The sequence below is a fragment of the Rhinoderma darwinii genome, chromosome 3 (assembly GCF_050947455.1).
Source record: "Rhinoderma darwinii isolate aRhiDar2 chromosome 3, aRhiDar2.hap1, whole genome shotgun sequence".
Lineage (NCBI taxonomy): Eukaryota > Metazoa > Chordata > Amphibia > Anura > Rhinodermatidae > Rhinoderma > Rhinoderma darwinii.
This window is the reverse complement of record NC_134689.1, coordinates 129,058,200-129,077,512: the sequence shown is the minus strand read 5'-3', so window position 1 is coordinate 129,077,512 and position 19,313 is coordinate 129,058,200. Positions and strand designations below refer to the sequence as shown.

Sequence of the window (19,313 nt, the reverse complement as noted above, 5' to 3'; positions counted from 1 at the left end):
ATTTATTAGTATTAGTGAATGCCCTTTTCCAGTGATAACAGTCTTGCCACAGGGTTTAAATACCAATTGTCTATTGGTAAAGAACCGAAGCGGATTCAAAGAAACTATTCACAGGAAGCTTAGAAAAATAGACGCATACGTGGATGAAAGACAGGAGTATAATTATTCCCCTTATAGGACACATAATACAATAGTAAGAACACAATACTCGTACTCTGTACAATACAGGATGAATGTCCTAAACCAAAAGCCGCTTCCGTTTATTATGTAGCGTGATAGTCACTCCCAGCTTCTGTGGTGCCGCCGGATGCTTTACGGCACACTCACAGTGAAACAACCCGTTTCCAGACTAGCTATACGCAAGGAGGTGAGTCTAGTCCTCCCAGTTCCCACAATGCAGCGGGGAGAGCGGCGCCAGGCTCGTACGGCTCACGTCACACAATTCCCGGATGATCCGTACACTGTATGCGGGGTTTCCAGACCCGGGATGACCACCTTGGTGTTAGATAACGGGGCCTACACCGCAAAGATCGGATACAGCAACGGAGAAGTGAGGTGCGCTTTGAATGTAGAGAAGGGCGCCAGCGGGCTGCTTACCATAGAGTCCACATAGAGTGGCAGACTCGAGTACTCTCTATCCTCCATGTCTTCTCACTGACCGCTGCTGTGTACTAGTGTCAGTGTGATGCTCTGTGCAGTGCGGCTGCTATTGTTTGCCTATAGGTTTATATGAACACATTTTTAGTCTACATATTACACTTTTTCTATGTTTAATTCTGTAACGCAGCTGACGCTGTAACATCATGTTCCTTCACTGGCAGTGGTGATCTTTCGATAGGTGTGAATAGGGCATGTTAAAAACATCTCTGATAGAAGTCATACAATAGAGTGGCATTTATGTCAATAGTGTTTTACTATGACCACTGTTCGGATCAGTTCACATCCCGTCTAGTGACTATATCCAGTGTATATTCTGGGGTAATCTGGCATCTACGCTGAACGTAAACCCCTGACGTATTCCATATAGTTACATACGTCGTCCATAGGATGCCTCTGTACTAAAAAGCATAGTTGACTACCCTTTTAAGTACAGCAAAAAAAAGTATTCTTGTGCATACCCCCAAAACAACACTCTGGCAATGGCATACATCGTGTTAATGGGCTAATATGGCTACGTTCGGCATATGCCCTGGAAGCATTCTCTTCCCACCATCATATTTTATGGCCTAAAACATTATTTTGCGGCAGTCCAACCACTGGGACCCACACTGATACCAGAAACTTGGGGTTTCATTCATTCATTTACTGTTCCTTATATAGCGCCAACATAATCCAATTATTTGTGATCAGTATTTTGCATCCAAAAGCAGGAGTGGATCCTAAACAAATGAAATAATGGAAACATTTATAGTCTTTCTCTTTTTACATCCACACTTGATTTTAACTTAAAAAAAAGCAGATGCGAAATAGTGATCAAATATGCAGGTCTGAATGAGAATCACTTATTTATTAGAGATCACCTGTGGCCTGATGTTCCAAAAACGTGATCAGTTTGGCTAAAACTTTGATTAACCCTTTAATGACCGGGCCATTTTGCACGTTAATGACCAAGGATTATTTTTTGTTTTTCCACGGTCGCATTCCAAGAGTCGTAACTGTTTTTTTAGTCCGTCGACATCGCCGTATAAGGGCTTGTTTTTTGCGGGACGAGTTGTATTTTGTAATTGCACCATTTTTAGATGCTTACAATATATTGATTAACTTTTATTAACTTTATTTTAGGAGAGAATTGAAAATAAGCAGCTATTCCAGCATTAATTTTCACGTTACAAATTTACTCCGGTTACTATGCAGCGTAAATAACATGTTCACTTTATTCTATGGGTCGCCACGATTACGGGGATACCAAATATGCAGAGGTTTTATATGTTTTCCTATGTTTGCACAATAAAAAGCCTTTTAGAAAAAAATTACTTGTTTTTGCATCGCCGCATTCCAAGAGCCGTCATTTTTTTATTTTTCCATCAATGTGGCCGTATGGGGGCTTGATTTTTGCGGGCCAATGTGTAGTTTTCATTAGTACTATTTTGGGGTACATAGGACTTATAGATTAATTTTTATTTAATTTTTTATGGGGGGAATGGGAGAAAAGAGAATTTTGCCGTTTTTTTTTCGCGGTTTTTTTGGACGCCGTTCATCCGGCCATTTAATTAATGTGTTCATTTTATTGGTTAAGTTGTTACGATTGCGGGGATACCGTATATGTGTATGTGTGATTTGTTCTTACACTTTTACTAAATAAAACCACTTTTTGGGCAAAAAAAGTAGTTTTATTTGATTTTCACTGTAATTATTTTATTTATTTTTTTCACCAACTTTATTTAACTGACATTTTTTTTTTTAGTCCCACCAGGGGACTTCACTATGCGATGTGCTGATCGCATATATAATGCTTTGGTATACTTAGTATACCAAAGCATTATTGCCTGTCCGTGTAAAACTGACAGGCAACCTGTTAGGTCATGCCTACGGCATCGCCTAACAGGCAGATGCTGAAGGCAGACCTTGGGGTCTTTGTTAGACCCCCGGCTGTCATGGAAACCCGACGGCGACCGGCGATTTGTTTGCGGGGGCGCCGATGGGGTGACAGAGGGAGCTCCCTCCCTCTGTCAAACACATTAGATGCCGCTGTCACTATTGACAGCGGCATTTAATTGGTTAAACTGCCGGAATTGGAGCGCGCTTCGATTCCGGCAGTTGCAGCAGGAGCCAGGCTGTGTATAATAGCCGGGCTCCCGCCGCTGATCGCGTGGGTACACTGTCAGTACCCGCGCCATCACAGGACGGATATATCCGTCCTCCTGCGCGAACTAGCAGCTGCTGAGGACGGATATATCCGTCCTTCGGCGTTAAGATAAGAAGCTTTTGTTTTATTTTCTGAACTAAAGGTGCCTATAGATGTTAGATGGACGTCGGCTGAACCCATAGATTGTGGCAGATTAACTATGTGTATGGGGGTTTTCCGGACTCTCCCCCCAACAGCAGATGTCCGGGGGAAGGAAGGATCGGGCTTGTTGTATTTTGTCATGCCCCAACCTTTGTTCTCATGGTAGCTAAGCCACTGACAAGTTGTTTGGCAGCTGCTTATTCCCCTCTCCCACTTTGTGTACATATCCATGAGCCAAGTGTACATGTGTATAGTGAAGTGGGGAAGAATAGCTGTTAGCCGGCAGCTATCTACGGTATATGGCCAACTTAAAGAGGCTCTGTCACCACATTATAAGTGGCCTATCTTGTACATGATGTGATCGGCGCTGTAATGTAGATTACAGCAGTGTTTTTTATTTAGAAAAACAATATATTTTCACCAAGTTATGACCTATTTTAGCTTTATGCTAATTACTTTCTTAATAGACAACTGGGCGCGTTTTTACTTTTGAGCAAGTGGGCGTTGTGGAGAGAACTGTATGACGCTGACCAATCAGTAACCAATCAGCGTCATGCACTTCTCTCCATTCATTTGCTCTGCACATAGTGATCCTGCACTGTTCACTATGTGCAGTCTCATACACCCACATTAACGTTACTGAAGTGTCTTGACAGTAAATAAACATCACCTCCAGCCAGGATGGGATGTCTATTCACAATCCCGACACTTCGGTAACGTTTGTGTGTGACTTACTCTCACAGCACATCGAGATCACGCAGTGCTGTCATTTACAGCGAGATCTCGCGAGATTACGCTTGCTGTGCGTCCCACACGAACTTTACCGAAGTGTCGGGAGTGTGAATAGACCTCCCGTCCTGGTTGGACGCGATGTCTATTTACTCTCAAGACACTTCAGTAACGTTAATGTGTGAGTATGTGACTGCACATAGTGAACAACGCAGGATCACCATGTGCAGTGTAAATGAATGGAGAGAAGTGTATGACGATGATTGGTCAGCGTCATACACTTCTCTTCACAACGCCCACTTGGTCAAAAGTAAAACGCCCAGTTGTCTATTAAGAAAGTCATTAGCATAAAGATAAAATAGGTCATAACTTGGATGAAAATAAATTTTCTAAATAAAAAATACATTACAGCGCCGATCACATTATGTACAAGATAGGCCACTTATAATGTGGTGACAGAGCCTCTTAAAGACTATAGGCAACTCATCTTTACAGCAGTCGTTTTTAATACAACTGTTCTTTTATTATGAATAAACACTATGTACCAATCAGCACAATGACGTACTTAGGCTTTGTTCACGCTGACATCATGGCTTCCTTTACTATTATTAGAGCCATAACCATTGTGACGGATTGTTTGTGATTTTCTACAGGAAAGAATAGCGCAGCAGACTAAATGTAATGTGAACGGAGCCTTAATTTCTCTATAGCTATTACTACTATACTGTAGTTAATTGTATTTTATTTTTTTTCAGTGTTATTCCAAACTGTCAATTCAGGTCAAAGACTGCTCGCTTAAAGACGTTTACAGCAAATCAAATTGATGAAGTAAAGGATCCGTCCGGACTTTTTTATATACTTCCATATCAAAAGGTAATTATTTTGTGTAAATGGCGTCCTTGTTATCATGTGTATTAATAATAAATTTGGTCCTTGTATTGTTAAAAAATAACTGCATATTCTGCTAACTTTTTATATGTCATAGAGACATATTAAAAGTTTTTAACGGTGGGGGCCCTGCACCTTCGGCTGTGATGGGCGCTCCTTGTTAGGCTGAAGACGGCTCATCTAGAATTTCTGTGAGCCGTCTTCAGCCTGACAGGGATCTCTGATCACAGCCGAAGGTGCGTGACACTCAGCTGGGAACTTCTGCATCTTCGTTTCAGCATCGGTGCGGGTCCCACCACCTAACCCCCACCGATTTAAAACTTTTGATGTCTCTGTAACATCAAAAGTTTGCAGAAAGTGCAGACAATCTCTTTATTTAGCCATTTCTTATCTATATCTGTTTCTGAGAAAACTGGTTGACCACAAACTAGACCCCCATTACATCTCCCTCAAGGCTAGGGCTCCACGGAAAATCTGACCTGGTCAAATTTGATATGGTAGTCACAAGGTCGCACACATCCATGTTCATCATAGAGAAACATTACAGTCGCTGCAATGAAGCGACTTTACTACTGTGTAGTCCTAGCCTAAATTATATTTTGAGTGTTTAAAATTTGACAAAAGTTGGCAATAGTTGTAAATGTTCTGCCCCAAGCCGTCAATTCTTTTCACATTTTTCGCCGTCATGATGCTGGCTGGTAAAGAGGCATAGATGGAAAGATGTTTTCAATGTTGGTGGTAATGATTTTCCATTGTGAAAATTGTGTCCAGTGTTGCACCAATGCAAATGAATGATACTTGCAAGTGCTTTTCTTTTTCTTGTCTGGTAGGTGATTAAAGCCAGGATCACACTCCTAGTTTTGATTCAATTTTTGGTTAATTTTTTTGGAGCCAAAGCCAGAAGTGGATCCAAAAGGAAAGGTAATAAGAAAAGACTGATGCGTCTCCTTTGTTTTGTATCCACTCCTGTGTTTGGCTAAAAAAACCTAAGCCAAAACCTGCCACAAAAACCTAATCAAGGCTGTGTGTGTGATCCTGGCCTAAGCACTAGTTTAAACCCTCTTCTCCCACTCTTCACACACTGATAGCAACACCGCAGAAGAATGGCCCCCTAGATCTCCCAATCTGACCCCCTTAGACTTTTATCTTTGGGGTCATCTGAAGGCAATTGTCTATGCTGTGAAGATACGAGATGTGCAGCAACTGAAACTACGGATACTGGAAGCCTGTGCTAGCATTTCTTCTGCGGTGTTGCTATCAGTGTGTGAAGAGTGGGAGAAGAGGGTTGCATTGACAATCCAACACAATGGGCAGCACTTTGAACACATTTTATAAGTGGTCAGAAACGTGTAAATAACTCATGAAAGAATAAAGTAACGTTAAAACCAAGCACACCATTGTTTTTCTTGTGAAATTCTCGATAAGTTTGTGTCACATGACCCTCTTCCCATTGAAAAAACTAAAGTTGGATACAAAATGGCCAACTTCAAAATGGCCGCCATGGTCAACACCCAGCTTGAAAAGTTTCCCCCCTCCCATATACTAATGTGCCACAAACAGGAAGTTAATATCACCAACCATTCCCATTTTATTTAGGTGTATCCATATAAATGGCCCACCCTGTATATTGTCTGCATTATGACCAAATACATATAACCGAATATAACCGAAAAAAAGAAAAGCAACCACAATTTCTAGGTATCAAAATATGACAATTTTTTATTATTAATGGATAACATATAATTTACAAACAATTAACCCCTTCCAGCCATTTCACGTACAGTTACGTGATGGGAGATGGCCTTTTCCCGCATCTCCACGTAACTGTACGTGATGGAGATTAAGCTGGCTCAGGAGCTGAGCCAGCGACATCACCGCCGGGTGACAGCTGTATGTTACAGCTGGCAGCCTGAGGTATCGGCCAGGACCAGAGCTAGCCTCCGATCCGACCGATTAACCCCTCACATGCTGCGTTCAATAGAGATCGCAGCATGTGAGGAGTTTATAGCCACCGGCACCCCAGCAACGTGATCGCTGGGTTGCCGGTGGCTGCAAATGTGATCGGAGGGGTAATACTTACCTCCCGGTCCACCAGTACCGGAATCCTATGCCCCGTCGTCGGCGGGGCCCAGGAGGCTTCCGGTACCATCGGCAAGATGGCGCCGGCTCAGCTTCCGGCTCAGAAGCTGAGCCGGCGTCATCAGCAGTGGGTGTCCGCTGTATGTTAAAGCGGACACCCCGATCTAACGCCAGGAACCGGAGCTAGCTCCGATTCCTGGCATTAACCCCTTCAATGCAGCGATTCAATGCAATCGCTGCATCAAAGCTGGCGACTGCTACTATGGCAACAGGATGCCTAACAATGGCTTCATATCTGCCATTACGTTAGCCGATTAGGCCCCGCCCAGAGGCGGAGCCTGATCGGCTTGCTGTCAGTGAACAACTGACAGTTCTAATACATTGCACTACATAGGTAGTGCAATGTATTAGAACATAAAAAAAACAGTTGGACCTTCAAGTCCCCTAGTGGGACTAAAGAAAAGTGTAAAAAAAGTAAAAATAAAAGTTGTAAAAAATACAATAAAAGTTTCAAATAATAACACAAAACACAATCGCCCTTTTTCCCTTATCAAGTCATTTATTATTGAAAAAAAAGAATAAAGCCATACATATTTGGTATCGCTGCGACCGTAACGACCTGAACTATAAAAATATTGTTATTTATTCCGCACAGTGAACGCCGTAAAAAAAATAACAAAAAATACTGACATAATTGCTATTTTTTGGTCACTTTGTCTTCCAAAAATTTAAATAAAAAGTGATCAAAAAGTCGCACGTACCTAAAAATGGTACCTATAAAAACGATAACTCGTCTCGCTAAAAACAAGCTCTCATACAGCTCCGTCTACAAAAAATTTAAAACCGTTATGGCTCTCACAACTTGGCGACAGAAAAAATCCATTCTCTTTACAAAAGTTATTTTATTGTGCAAAAAGTTGTAAAACATAAAAAGTGCTATAAATTAGGTATCACCGGAATCGGACTGACCTGCAGAATGAAGCTATCATGTAATTTATAATGCGTGGTGAACACTGTATAAAAAGAACTAAAAAAATATGCCAGAATTGCTGTTTTTTGGTCACCTTGCCTCCAAAAAAAAAAGGATAACAAGTGATCAAAAAGTCGCATGTACCCCAAAATGGTACCAATAAAAACTACAGCTCGTCACACACAAAAAAAAACAGCCCTCATACCACTAAGTCTATGAAAAAATAAAATGAGTCAAGGCACCAATAAGCCAGGAAATAAAAAATATGCAGTCGTGCCGGCCCGAGGGGAACGTTTCTTCTGTTTCAAGAGGCGATTTATCAAGACCCTAAAATTAGGGAACCAGGAAGGGTAGGGCTCAAACATATCTGCTGGAAGTGAGGGTGCCCGTATTATACCAGGACAACACTTTCCTGCAAAATCCCCCAAACTGCAAAGGTGCGGAGTGTGGACCAAAAGGGGAATAAGTAAAGACCATTTATTAGTGAGACACCGGGCTCTGCAGAAAGGATTGTGTCACAGCATAACACACATCTATGGATTATTTTATTGTTTTTTTTTTAGCCCACTATACCACCTGACTATGCCCCTTATATACTCTGCCCGGCTTACATGTGCCCCCACATTATAAATGGAAACCCCAGTAAGACACCAAACAAAACTACTACAAGCAAAATCCACGCTCCAAAAGCCAAATGGCGCTACCTCCCTTCTGAACCCTACAGTGTGGCCAAAAAGGAGTTTACTTCCACATATATGGCATCGCCATACCCGGGAGAACCCTTTTAACAATTTTTGGGGTGTGTGTCTCCAGTGGCACAAGCTGGGCGCAACATATTGGCATATCTATTGAAAAAACATTTTCACTCTGCAACATCGCGTGCACACCAATTTCTGCCAATCACCTGTGGGGTTAATATGCTCACTACACCCCTAGGTGAATACCTTGAGGGGTGTAGTTTCCAAAATGGGGTCACTTCTGGGGGGTTTCCACTGTTTTGGTCCCACAGAGACTTTGCAAATGCGACATAGCGACCAGAAACCAATCCAGCAAAATCTGTACTCCAAAAGCCAAATGGCGCTCCTTCCCTTCTGAGCCCTACTCTGTGCCTAAACAGCAGTTTATTACCACATATGTGGTATTGCCGTACACAGGAGAAGTTGCTTTACAAGTGTTGGGATGCTTTTTTTAATTTATTTGTTGAGAATATGAAACATTTTAAGCTAAAACTACGTCTTATTGAAGAAAAAGGATTTTTTTTATTTTCACTGCCCAATTCTAATAAAATCTATGAAACACCTGTGGGGTCAAAATGCTCACTACACCCCTAGATTAATTCCTCAATGGGCGTAGTTTCGTGAATCGAGTCACTTTTGGGGAGTTTCCACTGTACTGGTACCTTAGGAGCTTTGCAAAAGTGACATGGTGTCAAGAAACCAATCCAGCAAAATCTGTGCTCCAAAAGCCAAACGGCACTCCTTCTCTTCTGATCCTTGCCGTATGCCCAAACAGCAGTTTATGACCACAAATGGGGTATTGCCGTACTCCAGAGAAGTTGCTTTACAAATGTTGGGGTTCTTTTATTCCTTTATTTGTTGAGAAAATGAAAAATGTTGAGCTAAAGCTACGTCTTATTGGAAAAAAAGGATTTTTTTTATCTTCACTGCCCAATTCTAATAAAATCTATGAAACCCCTGTGGGTTCAAAATGCTCACTACAACCCTAGATGGATTCTTCAAGGGGTGTAGTTTCCTAAATGGAGTCACTTTTTTGGTGTTTTCACTGTTTTGGTCCCTTAGGGGCTTTGCAAATGCGACGTGGTCTCCACAAACCATTCCTGCTAAATTTGAGCTCCAAAAGCCAAATGGCGCTCTTTCCCTTCTAAGCTCCGCCGTGTGTCCAAACAGCCGTTTCTGACCACATGTGGGGTATTGTTTTACTCGGGAGAAATTGCTTTACAAAAGTAGTGGTGCATTTTCTCCTTTTAGTCCTTGTGGAAATTAGAAAAAATAAGCTAAACCTACATTTTCTTTGAAAGTATGTAGATTTTCATTTTCACGGCCTACTTCCAATAATTTCTGCAAAAAACCTGCGGGGTCAAAATGCTCACTATACCCCTAGATAATTTCCTCAAGGGGTATAGTTTCCAAAATGGGGTCACTTTTGGGGGATTTCCACTGTTTTGGTGCCGCAAGAGCCTTTCAAACCCAACATGGAGCCTAAAATATTTTCTAATAAAAAGGAGGCCCCAAAATCCTCTAGGTGCTCCTTTGCTTCTGAGGCCGGTGCTTCAGTCAATAAGTGAACTAGGGCCACATGTGGGGTATTTCTAAAAACTGCAGAATCTGGGCAATAGATATTGAGTTGCGTTTCTCTGGTAAAACTTTCTGTGTTACAAAAAAAATAGATGAAAAAGGAATTTCTGCAAAAAAAAAAAGAAATTTGAACATTTCACGTCTACTTTGCCTTAATTCCTGTGAAACATCTAAAGGGTTAAGAAACTTTCTAAATGCTGTTTTGAATACTTTGAGGGGTGAAGTTTTTAAAATGGGGCGAGTTATCGAGGGTTTCTAATATATAAGGCCCTAAAATCCACTTCACAACTGAACTGGCCCCTGTAAAAATAGCCTTTTGAAATTTTCTTGAAAATGTGAGAAATTGCTGCTAAAGTTCTAAGCCTTGTGATGTCATAGAAAAATAAACGGATGTTCAAAAAACGATGCCAATCTAAAGTAGACATATGGGTGATGTTAATTAGCAACAATTTTGTGTGGTATTACTATCTGTCTTACAAGCAGATACATATAAATTTAGAAAAATGCTAATTTTTGCAATTTTTCGCTACATTTTGGTGTTCTTCACAATTAAATACTTAATGTATCGAGCAAATTTTGCCAGTAACATAAAGTCCAATGTGTCACGAGAAAACAATCTCAGAATCGCTTGGATAGGTAAAAGCATTCCGAAGTTATTACCACATAAAGTGAAACATGTCAGATTTGAAAAAATTGGCTGTGTCCTGAAGGCCAAAACAGGCTGTGTCTTGAAGGGGTTAAGTAGGTCCACAGACACTCTAAAAAAGAGGACAACCTAGCCATATACTCTGGTATAGTTCTATAGTAGAGATTGATATTTGGTTAACTGGACCATACTCTTTCAACAATAACTACAGTAGTTGCATATAGCGGAATACATTATGTGCAAACCTGAATAGGTAATGGCAGATGTGATATAGTAGATAACAAAGACTATTTGTACTGAGGATAACATAAAAGGAGCATACTGACCCATAATAGTATATACACAGAGAGCAGCAGGCTGGCGTCCACCCCGACGCGCTTTTGGCGCACTTGCCTTTGTCAGAGGGGTACGTCGGTGTGGACGCCAAATATATATATTTTTTTTATTGAAAGAACTGATTGCAATTTGCTTCAGGTTTATTTATTATTTAAATTTTCTTGCATATTTAATCGTATGTTCTTCATTAAATAGGGTTACTTGGTGAACTGGGATGTCCAAAGACAAGTATGGGATTACCTTTTTGGGAAGGAAATGTTTCAGGTAATGTACTGCTCATGACAGCCCAGTAATATTGAGTAGTTGCTTCAAAGATAATTTTTTTTAAATAAAAGTTTCCATAATGAAATTATTTTTTTTATAATGATATGGTCATAGATTAGTTCTGTGTTTATCTTATTGGTTACCAAGATCAGATGTGAAATGTATTATTCTAAAAATCCTTTATTATGTAATTTGATACTAAGCGAATAGGAGTATGTTTATAAGAGGCTCATTTCTGTAATGTAAAACTGTACAAGACGATCCCGAGCTCCACTTTGAAGCTACCGTACATATTATTTTATCAGGTACAGGGCCAGACTGGGACTACAACGCAGGTCTCCAGAACAGATACTGGCGTAAATGCGTTGGAAAATATGGCGTACAGCTAATGCCTTATATATGACCAAATTACCACGTGCACTTGTTTGGGGAAAAGTGGGTCGCGCTTCAGCTTTGCGTGGGGTGTGATTTATCTATTAACTTCTCCCGAAACTTTTGTAACTAAGAAATTGATGGAAAACCGCACCAGGTCCAAGCTAGCGTAGTTTTTTAACCAGCGTCACATTGTTGCCTCCTTGTAGATGATAATAGCGCATGCTACATTGAGGAGAGGGACAGGCACACCGCCCGGAGAGCGCATTGAGCGTAAACGAGCAGCTTTTAGGGTTTGCCCTAGATTTTCTCAATGATCTATACAAAAAAAAAAGCATAGAACCACTTGAAAAAAACACAGTTGTGTTTCTTACATGAGATAACAACGTACCACACATATAACTATATTATATATCATCCACACTATGCATTGTGTAACTAATGGGATAACGTCAGCCATCTTATATCTGTAGCGATGAGAAATAGAGCAGCACAGTGACACCAGGCAGCCATAGAACACAGAATGGATGAACGAACACTTGGGCAGTCAAAGAACAGTGGTGTTTTTGATTGCAACCAATCACAACTCTGCTTTCATTTTCAGTTTCTGATTGGTTGCCACAAACTACACTTCCCTGACACATGAGCCTTAAAGTATCTACAGAGCCACAGGCTGTGACATAATGGCTGCCTGCTCCCTGGGTTGAGGAGGTCTCTGGTGTTAAGAGCTGCTGGGAATTGTAGTTCAGTTGTCTCTATTTGTTGTACTATCTCACAGACAGGTTGTGTGTTCCTAGCAGTAGCGAGGAGAAATTACCAGGATATCAGCATGTTCTGGCTTCTCTCTTCTCCCTATTCCTTCTCATTCAGGGATCCACTGCAACTGGCTACATGGGCAGGACAAAAATAACTTTCCCTGAGTTTTTAGTTCTGCAGACTTCTGTACCACTGCAGAGTAGCATATATTGTTGTTCTGCAATCTTAGAAACCATCACAGCCCTTCTCGAGTTTAACAGAGCAGCCCTTCTGGAAAAATGAGGGATTATTCAGATTACCAGTTTTGGCCTGATTATATGACTGCATTCTGGGCAATACATATCAAACGGACTGTTCCAATATTCCTATTATATGTAGTAGTGATTCTGATAATAAGCTTACTTACTTTTAAAATTCTGTTTTATCCATGCAAATTCTGTGTGAAGTTACTGCCACTAGGTGTCTACCATTCCTGTAATCTGCTGTCCACCCCCTGTTGTCAAGCATTGGTCGTCCCTGGTTACAGAGCAGAATTGAGGGCTGCAGAAGGTGGGGGGGGGGGGTGTCACTTCACTGCCTAATATACAAGTCTATGGAAAGGGAGCAGGAGGGGGGAGCAGAGATAGAGAGTCAGCATCTCCGGCTGCATGTAAGTCTATGAAGGGTGGAGGAAGTAGGAGCAGAGAGCATCACACAGAGATCTTACCATCACAACAGTGCTGGATTCTCAGCTACACAGGTCTGTAGCATGTATAATGTCCTCCATGCTACTGCTGCAGCTTCTAATATATGTGATCGAGAAGAGGAGAATCCTGCTCTCCCGTGTATAGAAGATATGATAGCCATAAGGCACCGACCACTAGCTCACAGACAACTGAGAATTAGAGATCGAGCCTGCAGAGGGGAAAACTGCTAAATAATGCCACATACAAGTCATATAAGGGCCAGAAATTGTGTAATTCCTCATGTACACACACATCGTCTTATTCTGAAAAGTTACCTGAAACATTAGGTACAATTTAAGTTTCATTAAAATTGTGTTTTATGCTTTTTTTTTTTTTAAGGTGGACTTCATGGAATCAAACATAATAATTACAGAGCCCTATTTTAACTTCAGCTCAATACAAGAGTCTATGAATGAGATTCTGTTTGAAGAATATCAGTTTCAGGCTGCTCTAAGAGTGAACCGTAAGTGTTTTTGGACTATTTGAATATTGGGGTAAGGTCGTGACATACAGATGTCGTCATATAGGTTGAATTCTCATTATGTTCTTTTCTATTTTGTAAGCTGGGGCTCTGAGTGCACATAGATACTTTCATGACAACCCTTCAGAATTGTGCTGCACCATTGTAGACACTGGCTATTCCTTCACACACATTGTGCCGTACTGTCGCAGTAAGAAAAAGCAAGAAGGAATAATAAGGTAGGTGCAATGCTAAGGAAACTTATCTGCCTAATATAGAAAACGTCAGTATCCTAGTAGTCCTGGATATTTATTTGTACTGTTTTGTATCATTTTGTTTTTCCAGAATTAATGTTGGGGGAAAGTTGTTAACAAATCATCTGAAAGAGATCATATCATACAGGTAAGCTCACAAAATAGCGCTACGGTGTAGAACTTTTCTCAGCTTGTTTTCCTAGTTTAGTCTTACATCTCGCAACTAGACTTGTGGACTGTTTTCTAAAGCAAACTTGTAATTCTCTATTCTGTAACTTAAAGCTGCCTCTAGACATGGCTTATATTATCTATGGTTGATTCTTTTATATTCTTAGAAGATCAAGTTGGGATGGAGAAATGTATTAGGCTTTGGTTACATATAATTTTTTTGCCCACGTTCGGCATACGCTCATAGCGCATACGTAGAATGCAACAGCCGTAGGCTCCCATTGACCCATCTTATGTCAAGAGAGTATCCTTTTGATATACTTATTTTTTTATGCTATAATTTGCACAATTTTCTGTGTTAGGGACCCCATTAGGGGCCTCTGTCGCAGATGCCATAATTTTTTTCTAGACAAAGTAGAGCAGCATGCACCATTATTTTACTGCAAAATCCACAGCCGAAAAAGCCCACTACGTGGACCCAAATAGTCTCAGTTCAATGTTAGTAATTTTTTCTTGTTTTATTTTCATTTAAATTAGTTTTATTTATCATGTTAATATACACATATTTTCCACCAGACAATTGCATGTTATGGATGAGACCCATGTTATCAATCAAGTAAAAGAAGATGTGTGCTACGTAGCTGCAGATTTTTATAAAGAAATGGAACGGGCCAAGTATGTATTCTGAGATACAGATTGCATTTTCATTGTAAATCTAGATTACAATGCTAACAAGTATTTCCTTTAGAGTAAAAGCAGAAGATAACTCTTTGATGGTTGATTATGTTCTGCCAGACTTCAGCACCATCAAGAAAGGTTTTGTTAAGGTATGTTGAACTTTGGTATGACACATTTAGAGGTTACAGGGTGATGATGTACACCACAGACATACAAGCGTGATATGGTTCTCTTATGCAATGTGTCTAACATTTGAAGCTTAGTTATGATCCCCTTCTAGAGTCTTTGCGCGATTGCACTGAATGAATAGTAGGGGTAAGACCGATATATTATAGATCGCGTTGGTTTAGTGCAATTTACATTCTGAACCCTTATTCTTCCTTGTTTATGGATCCCATGTTTGGGACAACCAACGAGAAACTGTCATAGAGAAACACTACATTTTAATAATAAATTGTTCTTCTCTATCATGTGGAAGCTTCTGATCCTGCTGTGGGTAATTTACCATAACTATATGCAAGTGACTGACATCTTGTAGGATGTTGGCCATTTGATTCACTTTGCTTTGGTACAGGCCTCTGCCCAGCACCTTTTTATTGTATCTTCTTAAGAGGTTGATAAAATTCAGTGGATAAAATCTCTGGACCTTGGCGTTACCCACTCTGAGCCATTATTAGTTTATGGGTTCCTTTGTAAGGAGTTGCCTTGAAACAAACTTGTATATTGTGCTGGAATGAATGATCAAAGTAAATCTAAACACTTTGGCAGTCACATTTATCAAAAGTGGTGTCATTTTAGCCAAAATCAAAGTAAAAGTAGACGACTTTATTGACATATCTTGAGACAAATTTATGTTTGCATTTGCCCTTATGATAAAGCTGTCAAAACATACATCACTGCTATTAATTTTTGAGGGATATGGGGGAAAAAGTCAGACACAGAGCGCTCCTCTGGGGTAATACCGTCAATTCAGGGTGGATAGTACTATCAAGGTGTATTCGTGAGGAGTTGCACTCACCTTTAGTAGTTGTTCTAGAAGGCCGGCACAACTCTATCATCTAGCAAGTGGAGCCATTGTGCTCCATACTTAGGCAGTCTGCTGGCCCTCTGAGTGGACACCTGTGGCTGAAGAACCAGCGGAATCCGATGTGGAGAATGGGTTCAAAAACACTTGAAAAACTATCACTCCTTGTTGAAGGCGCTCCTGCATTCACGTTTGGAAGTCAGCCAAAGTCCCCAGTAATGGAAAAGCCTCTCGGTAAGTGAAGTATAAAAAGACTTTATTTCATAAAAAAGACATGTGTGGGTAAACAGCATACGTCTCTATATGTGGTTCAGGAAGCTACGTGTTTTGACCTAGGACTTAGGTTTTCATCAGGCTTATAAAAACTCAGAAAGATGCGTTCTTTAAATGCTCACTTCAAATGGTCAAGTGAGCATTTAAATAACGCATCTTTCTGAGTTTTTATAAGCCTGATGAAGACCTAAGTCCTAGGTCGAAACGCGTAGCTTCCTGAACCATATATAGAAACAAATGCTGTTCACCCACACCTTTTTTTTATTAAATAAATAAAGTATTTTTATACTTCACTTATCGAGAGGCTTTTCCATTACTGGGGACTTTGGCTGACTTCCAAACGTGAATGCAGGAGCGCCTTCAACAAAGAGTGATCGTTTTTCAAGTGTTTTTTGAACCTACTATTAATTTTTACACTGGCTAAAACAACGGTACTTTTGTCTACACCAAGTTCCTTGTTGAGTAGAGATGCAAATTTTATTTTTATTTTTTTAAACTTTCACATTTAATAAATGTGTCTAAATCATATCTTTTACGCCACTTTTAGAAATGGAGGTTCATGGCACAAATTGTTAATAAATATTACGCAGCAGATTAGACATTATTTGGGAGTAAAATGTGCCTAAAAATGAGAAATCTGGGGCTTTGTGTTATTTTTTTTGTGTGAAATGTTTTAAGGTGTTGGGTGTATAAGACCTTGAACATATGAGTGAAATTCTAAGTATAAAGGATGATTTTGGTGTCCCGTTAATTTGGCTATTGCATTTGCGATTTACAACAGCCGAGGGAAGAGATGGTGTTTAGTGGAAATACAACAGCCGGAGAGCAGATTCTTCGTTTAACTAATGAACGGTTTGCAGTCCCAGAAATACTTTTCCATCCTTCAGATATAGGAATTCAAGAAATGGGTATTCCAGAAGCCATAGTACATTCCATCAACAATCTCCCTGAAGGTAAGACGCTAAAGAATTTTTGCCTTTTTTTGTAAATGGATCCACAGGTTCCCAGACTTTCTCTTTGGTAATGTTATATATATTTCCTAACCAGACTGATTTATTGTTTTATGGCTCTTATTGTAAGATATACCAGTGTTGCAGAGCTATTTTAACATCATGTCCTCTCTCTATCTGAAACTGAATCTTTCTAAAACTGAGCTCCTTGTGTTCCCACCATCTACTAACCTCCGTAAACCTGATGTCTCCATCTCTGTGTGTGTGTGGCACTATCATAACTCCTAAGCAGCATGCCCGCTGTCTTAGGGTTAATTTTGACTCTCCTTTACTCCTCACATACCATCACTTTCACGCTCCTGTCATTTTCACCTCAAAACCATCTCCAGAATCCGCTCTTTTCTTACTGAGGAAACAGCCAAAACTCTCATTGTTGCTCTGATTCACTCTTATCTTGACTACTGTAACTCATTACTAGTCGGTCTTCCCCCTCACCAAACTCTCCCCTCTCCAATCTATCCTCAATGCAGCAGCCAGGCTCATATTTATGACCAACCACTACACCAACGCCTCTAATCTGTGCCAGTCACTGCACTAGTTGCCCATCCCCTTCCGAATAAAATTAAAATTTATTATTCTCACCCACAAAGCTCTCCACAGTGCTGCACCTCCTTACATCTCCTCCCTCATCTCTGTCTACCACCCTACTCGGGCTCTACGTTCTGCTACTAACCTTAGATTAAAATCCTCCATAATCCGAACCTCCCACTCCCGTCTCCAAGATTTTTCTTGTGCTGCACCAGTCCTCTGGAATGTGCTACCCCAGACAATCAGATTAATTCTCAATATCCAGTTTTAAATGTGCCCTAAAAACACCTATTTAGACAGGCCTATAACATTCCCTAATCTGACTCCTTTCCATGGCCCCCCTTTTAGATTATTCATCAGAATAAGATTCCCTCACACTCCTTCTCTTCATGTCCGTCATACACGGATACTGGCTGGTGACCGGCTCATGCAGCTTTATGTGCACCACCCCATGTGTATAAAAATGGCCGGACCATTGTACAGAACAAACACTGTTACACTTTGTGTCTCCCTTATTTCCTCATAGATTGTAAGCTCTTGCGAGCAGGGTCCTCACTCCTCTGGTTTGAATTGTAAATTAAGTTTGTCACTATGTAATGTCGTCTGATATTGTTTGTTTCATGTCCCCTCTAAATTGTAAAGTGCTGCGTAATAGGTTGGCGCTATATAAATAAAGATTATTATTATTATTCTTTTAGGCTCTTTATTGACCTTGTACATCATGTTCTAAAGGCTTAGTTTGCAGTAGATGTGTAGCTTGGCTGTTGTGCCCCACTGCAAAAGTGCTACCTGGGCCCTACACCTAACTGCCAATGACTTCACATATCCCCACATCAACTGATATGCAATAAAGAGTCTGTATACATTATGAAATATTTATCTAATGAGATGATTTAGTGTAGCGAAAAAGTCATTGTGCCATTGCACCATCTTATGTAGCTTGCCCCCATATTGTTGTGGCCCAATTAAAGCCTTATGGCATCTCAACTGGTTTGTGTATACTATACAATTGCCTGCTTTATCCTACGCATTAATTTAACAGTACTTAAAACGTTACTGATTATTTTACTTGTTTACTATTTTAGAAATGCAACCTCATTTCTTCAAGAACATAGTCCTTACTGGAGGAAACTCAATACTTCCAGGATTCAAAGAGCGTATGTATTCTGAAGTGCGGAAACTCACTCCAACAGACTACGACGTTTCTGTCATATTGCCTCAAAAGTAAGTTTTGTGAACTTGTACAGCAGTGAACGAACATATGAGCTCCTAAATGCTTTCTGACTTTAATAATAATTCCTATTTTAACCTCTTAACGACTACCAATACGCCTTTAGAATACATAACTAGAATATAGACCACAGACTGATCATTGGTTGGTTGTTTGTTTTTTTTCAGCCCCATTACGTACTCTTGGGAAGGAGGAAAGTTAATATCCGATAACGATGATTTTGAAGACATGGTGGTGACCAGAGAGGAATATGAGGAAAATGGCCATGTAATTTGTGAAGAGAAATTTGATGTTTAGTTTATTTATACTGTCTTGTAAACTATATTTTTAACCCATTTTTTTTGTCATGTAAATAGATGAACTTGCATAAATATTTATTAGAACAATTTGTTGTGTGGTACTATATTCATTAACTACAATGGTGATTTAAGCATAAAGCTTTGGTTCATATGGAAAATTTTTCAGTGCTTTAAGGGAACATTATTGTACCTGTAAAATTCTCACAAAAAGCAGAAAAGTACACTTGTATGTGTTCACTGGCTTATTGTAATATTTCTACTTTAATATATTATTTGTGATAAAGATGGGCAATATCACAGGTCAGGTTCACATACCTCAGCTGTGGAATGGGGCACTAGTGCTGCATAGCAACAGTTCTAA

The 19,313-nt window shown here is 40.1% G+C and overlaps 1 protein-coding gene across 1 annotated transcript; it reads left to right on the top strand.

Annotated features, from left to right (window-relative positions):
* The first annotated feature begins 380 nt into the window (after positions 1 to 380).
* On the top strand, positions 381 to 19,038 carry ACTR6 (actin related protein 6). The gene is made up of 11 exons (XM_075856709.1): positions 381 to 555; positions 4,432 to 4,549; positions 11,106 to 11,174; positions 13,367 to 13,490; positions 13,591 to 13,726; positions 13,833 to 13,889; positions 14,486 to 14,584; positions 14,658 to 14,736; positions 16,666 to 16,837; positions 18,508 to 18,646; positions 18,821 to 19,038. The coding sequence occupies exons 1-11, from the start codon at positions 395 to 397 to the stop codon at positions 18,948 to 18,950; spliced, it is 1,284 nt and encodes a 427-aa protein (XP_075712824.1). The 5' UTR covers positions 381 to 394; the 3' UTR covers positions 18,951 to 19,038.
* Positions 19,039 to 19,313: the final 275 nt, after the last annotated feature.

Excerpts from the sequence above, each read along its gene's own strand:
- ACTR6 (XM_075856709.1), top strand. The coding sequence starts at position 395 with ATGCAGCGGGGAGAGCGGCGCCAGGCTCGTACGGCTCACGTCACACAA. Across the intron at positions 4,550-11,105 it reads ATATACTTCCATATCAAAAG|GGTTACTTGGTGAACTGGGA; the intron begins GTAATTATTTTG and ends TTCATTAAATAG. Across the intron at positions 11,175-13,366 it reads TTGGGAAGGAAATGTTTCAG|GTGGACTTCATGGAATCAAA; the intron begins GTAATGTACTGC and ends TTTTTTTTTAAG.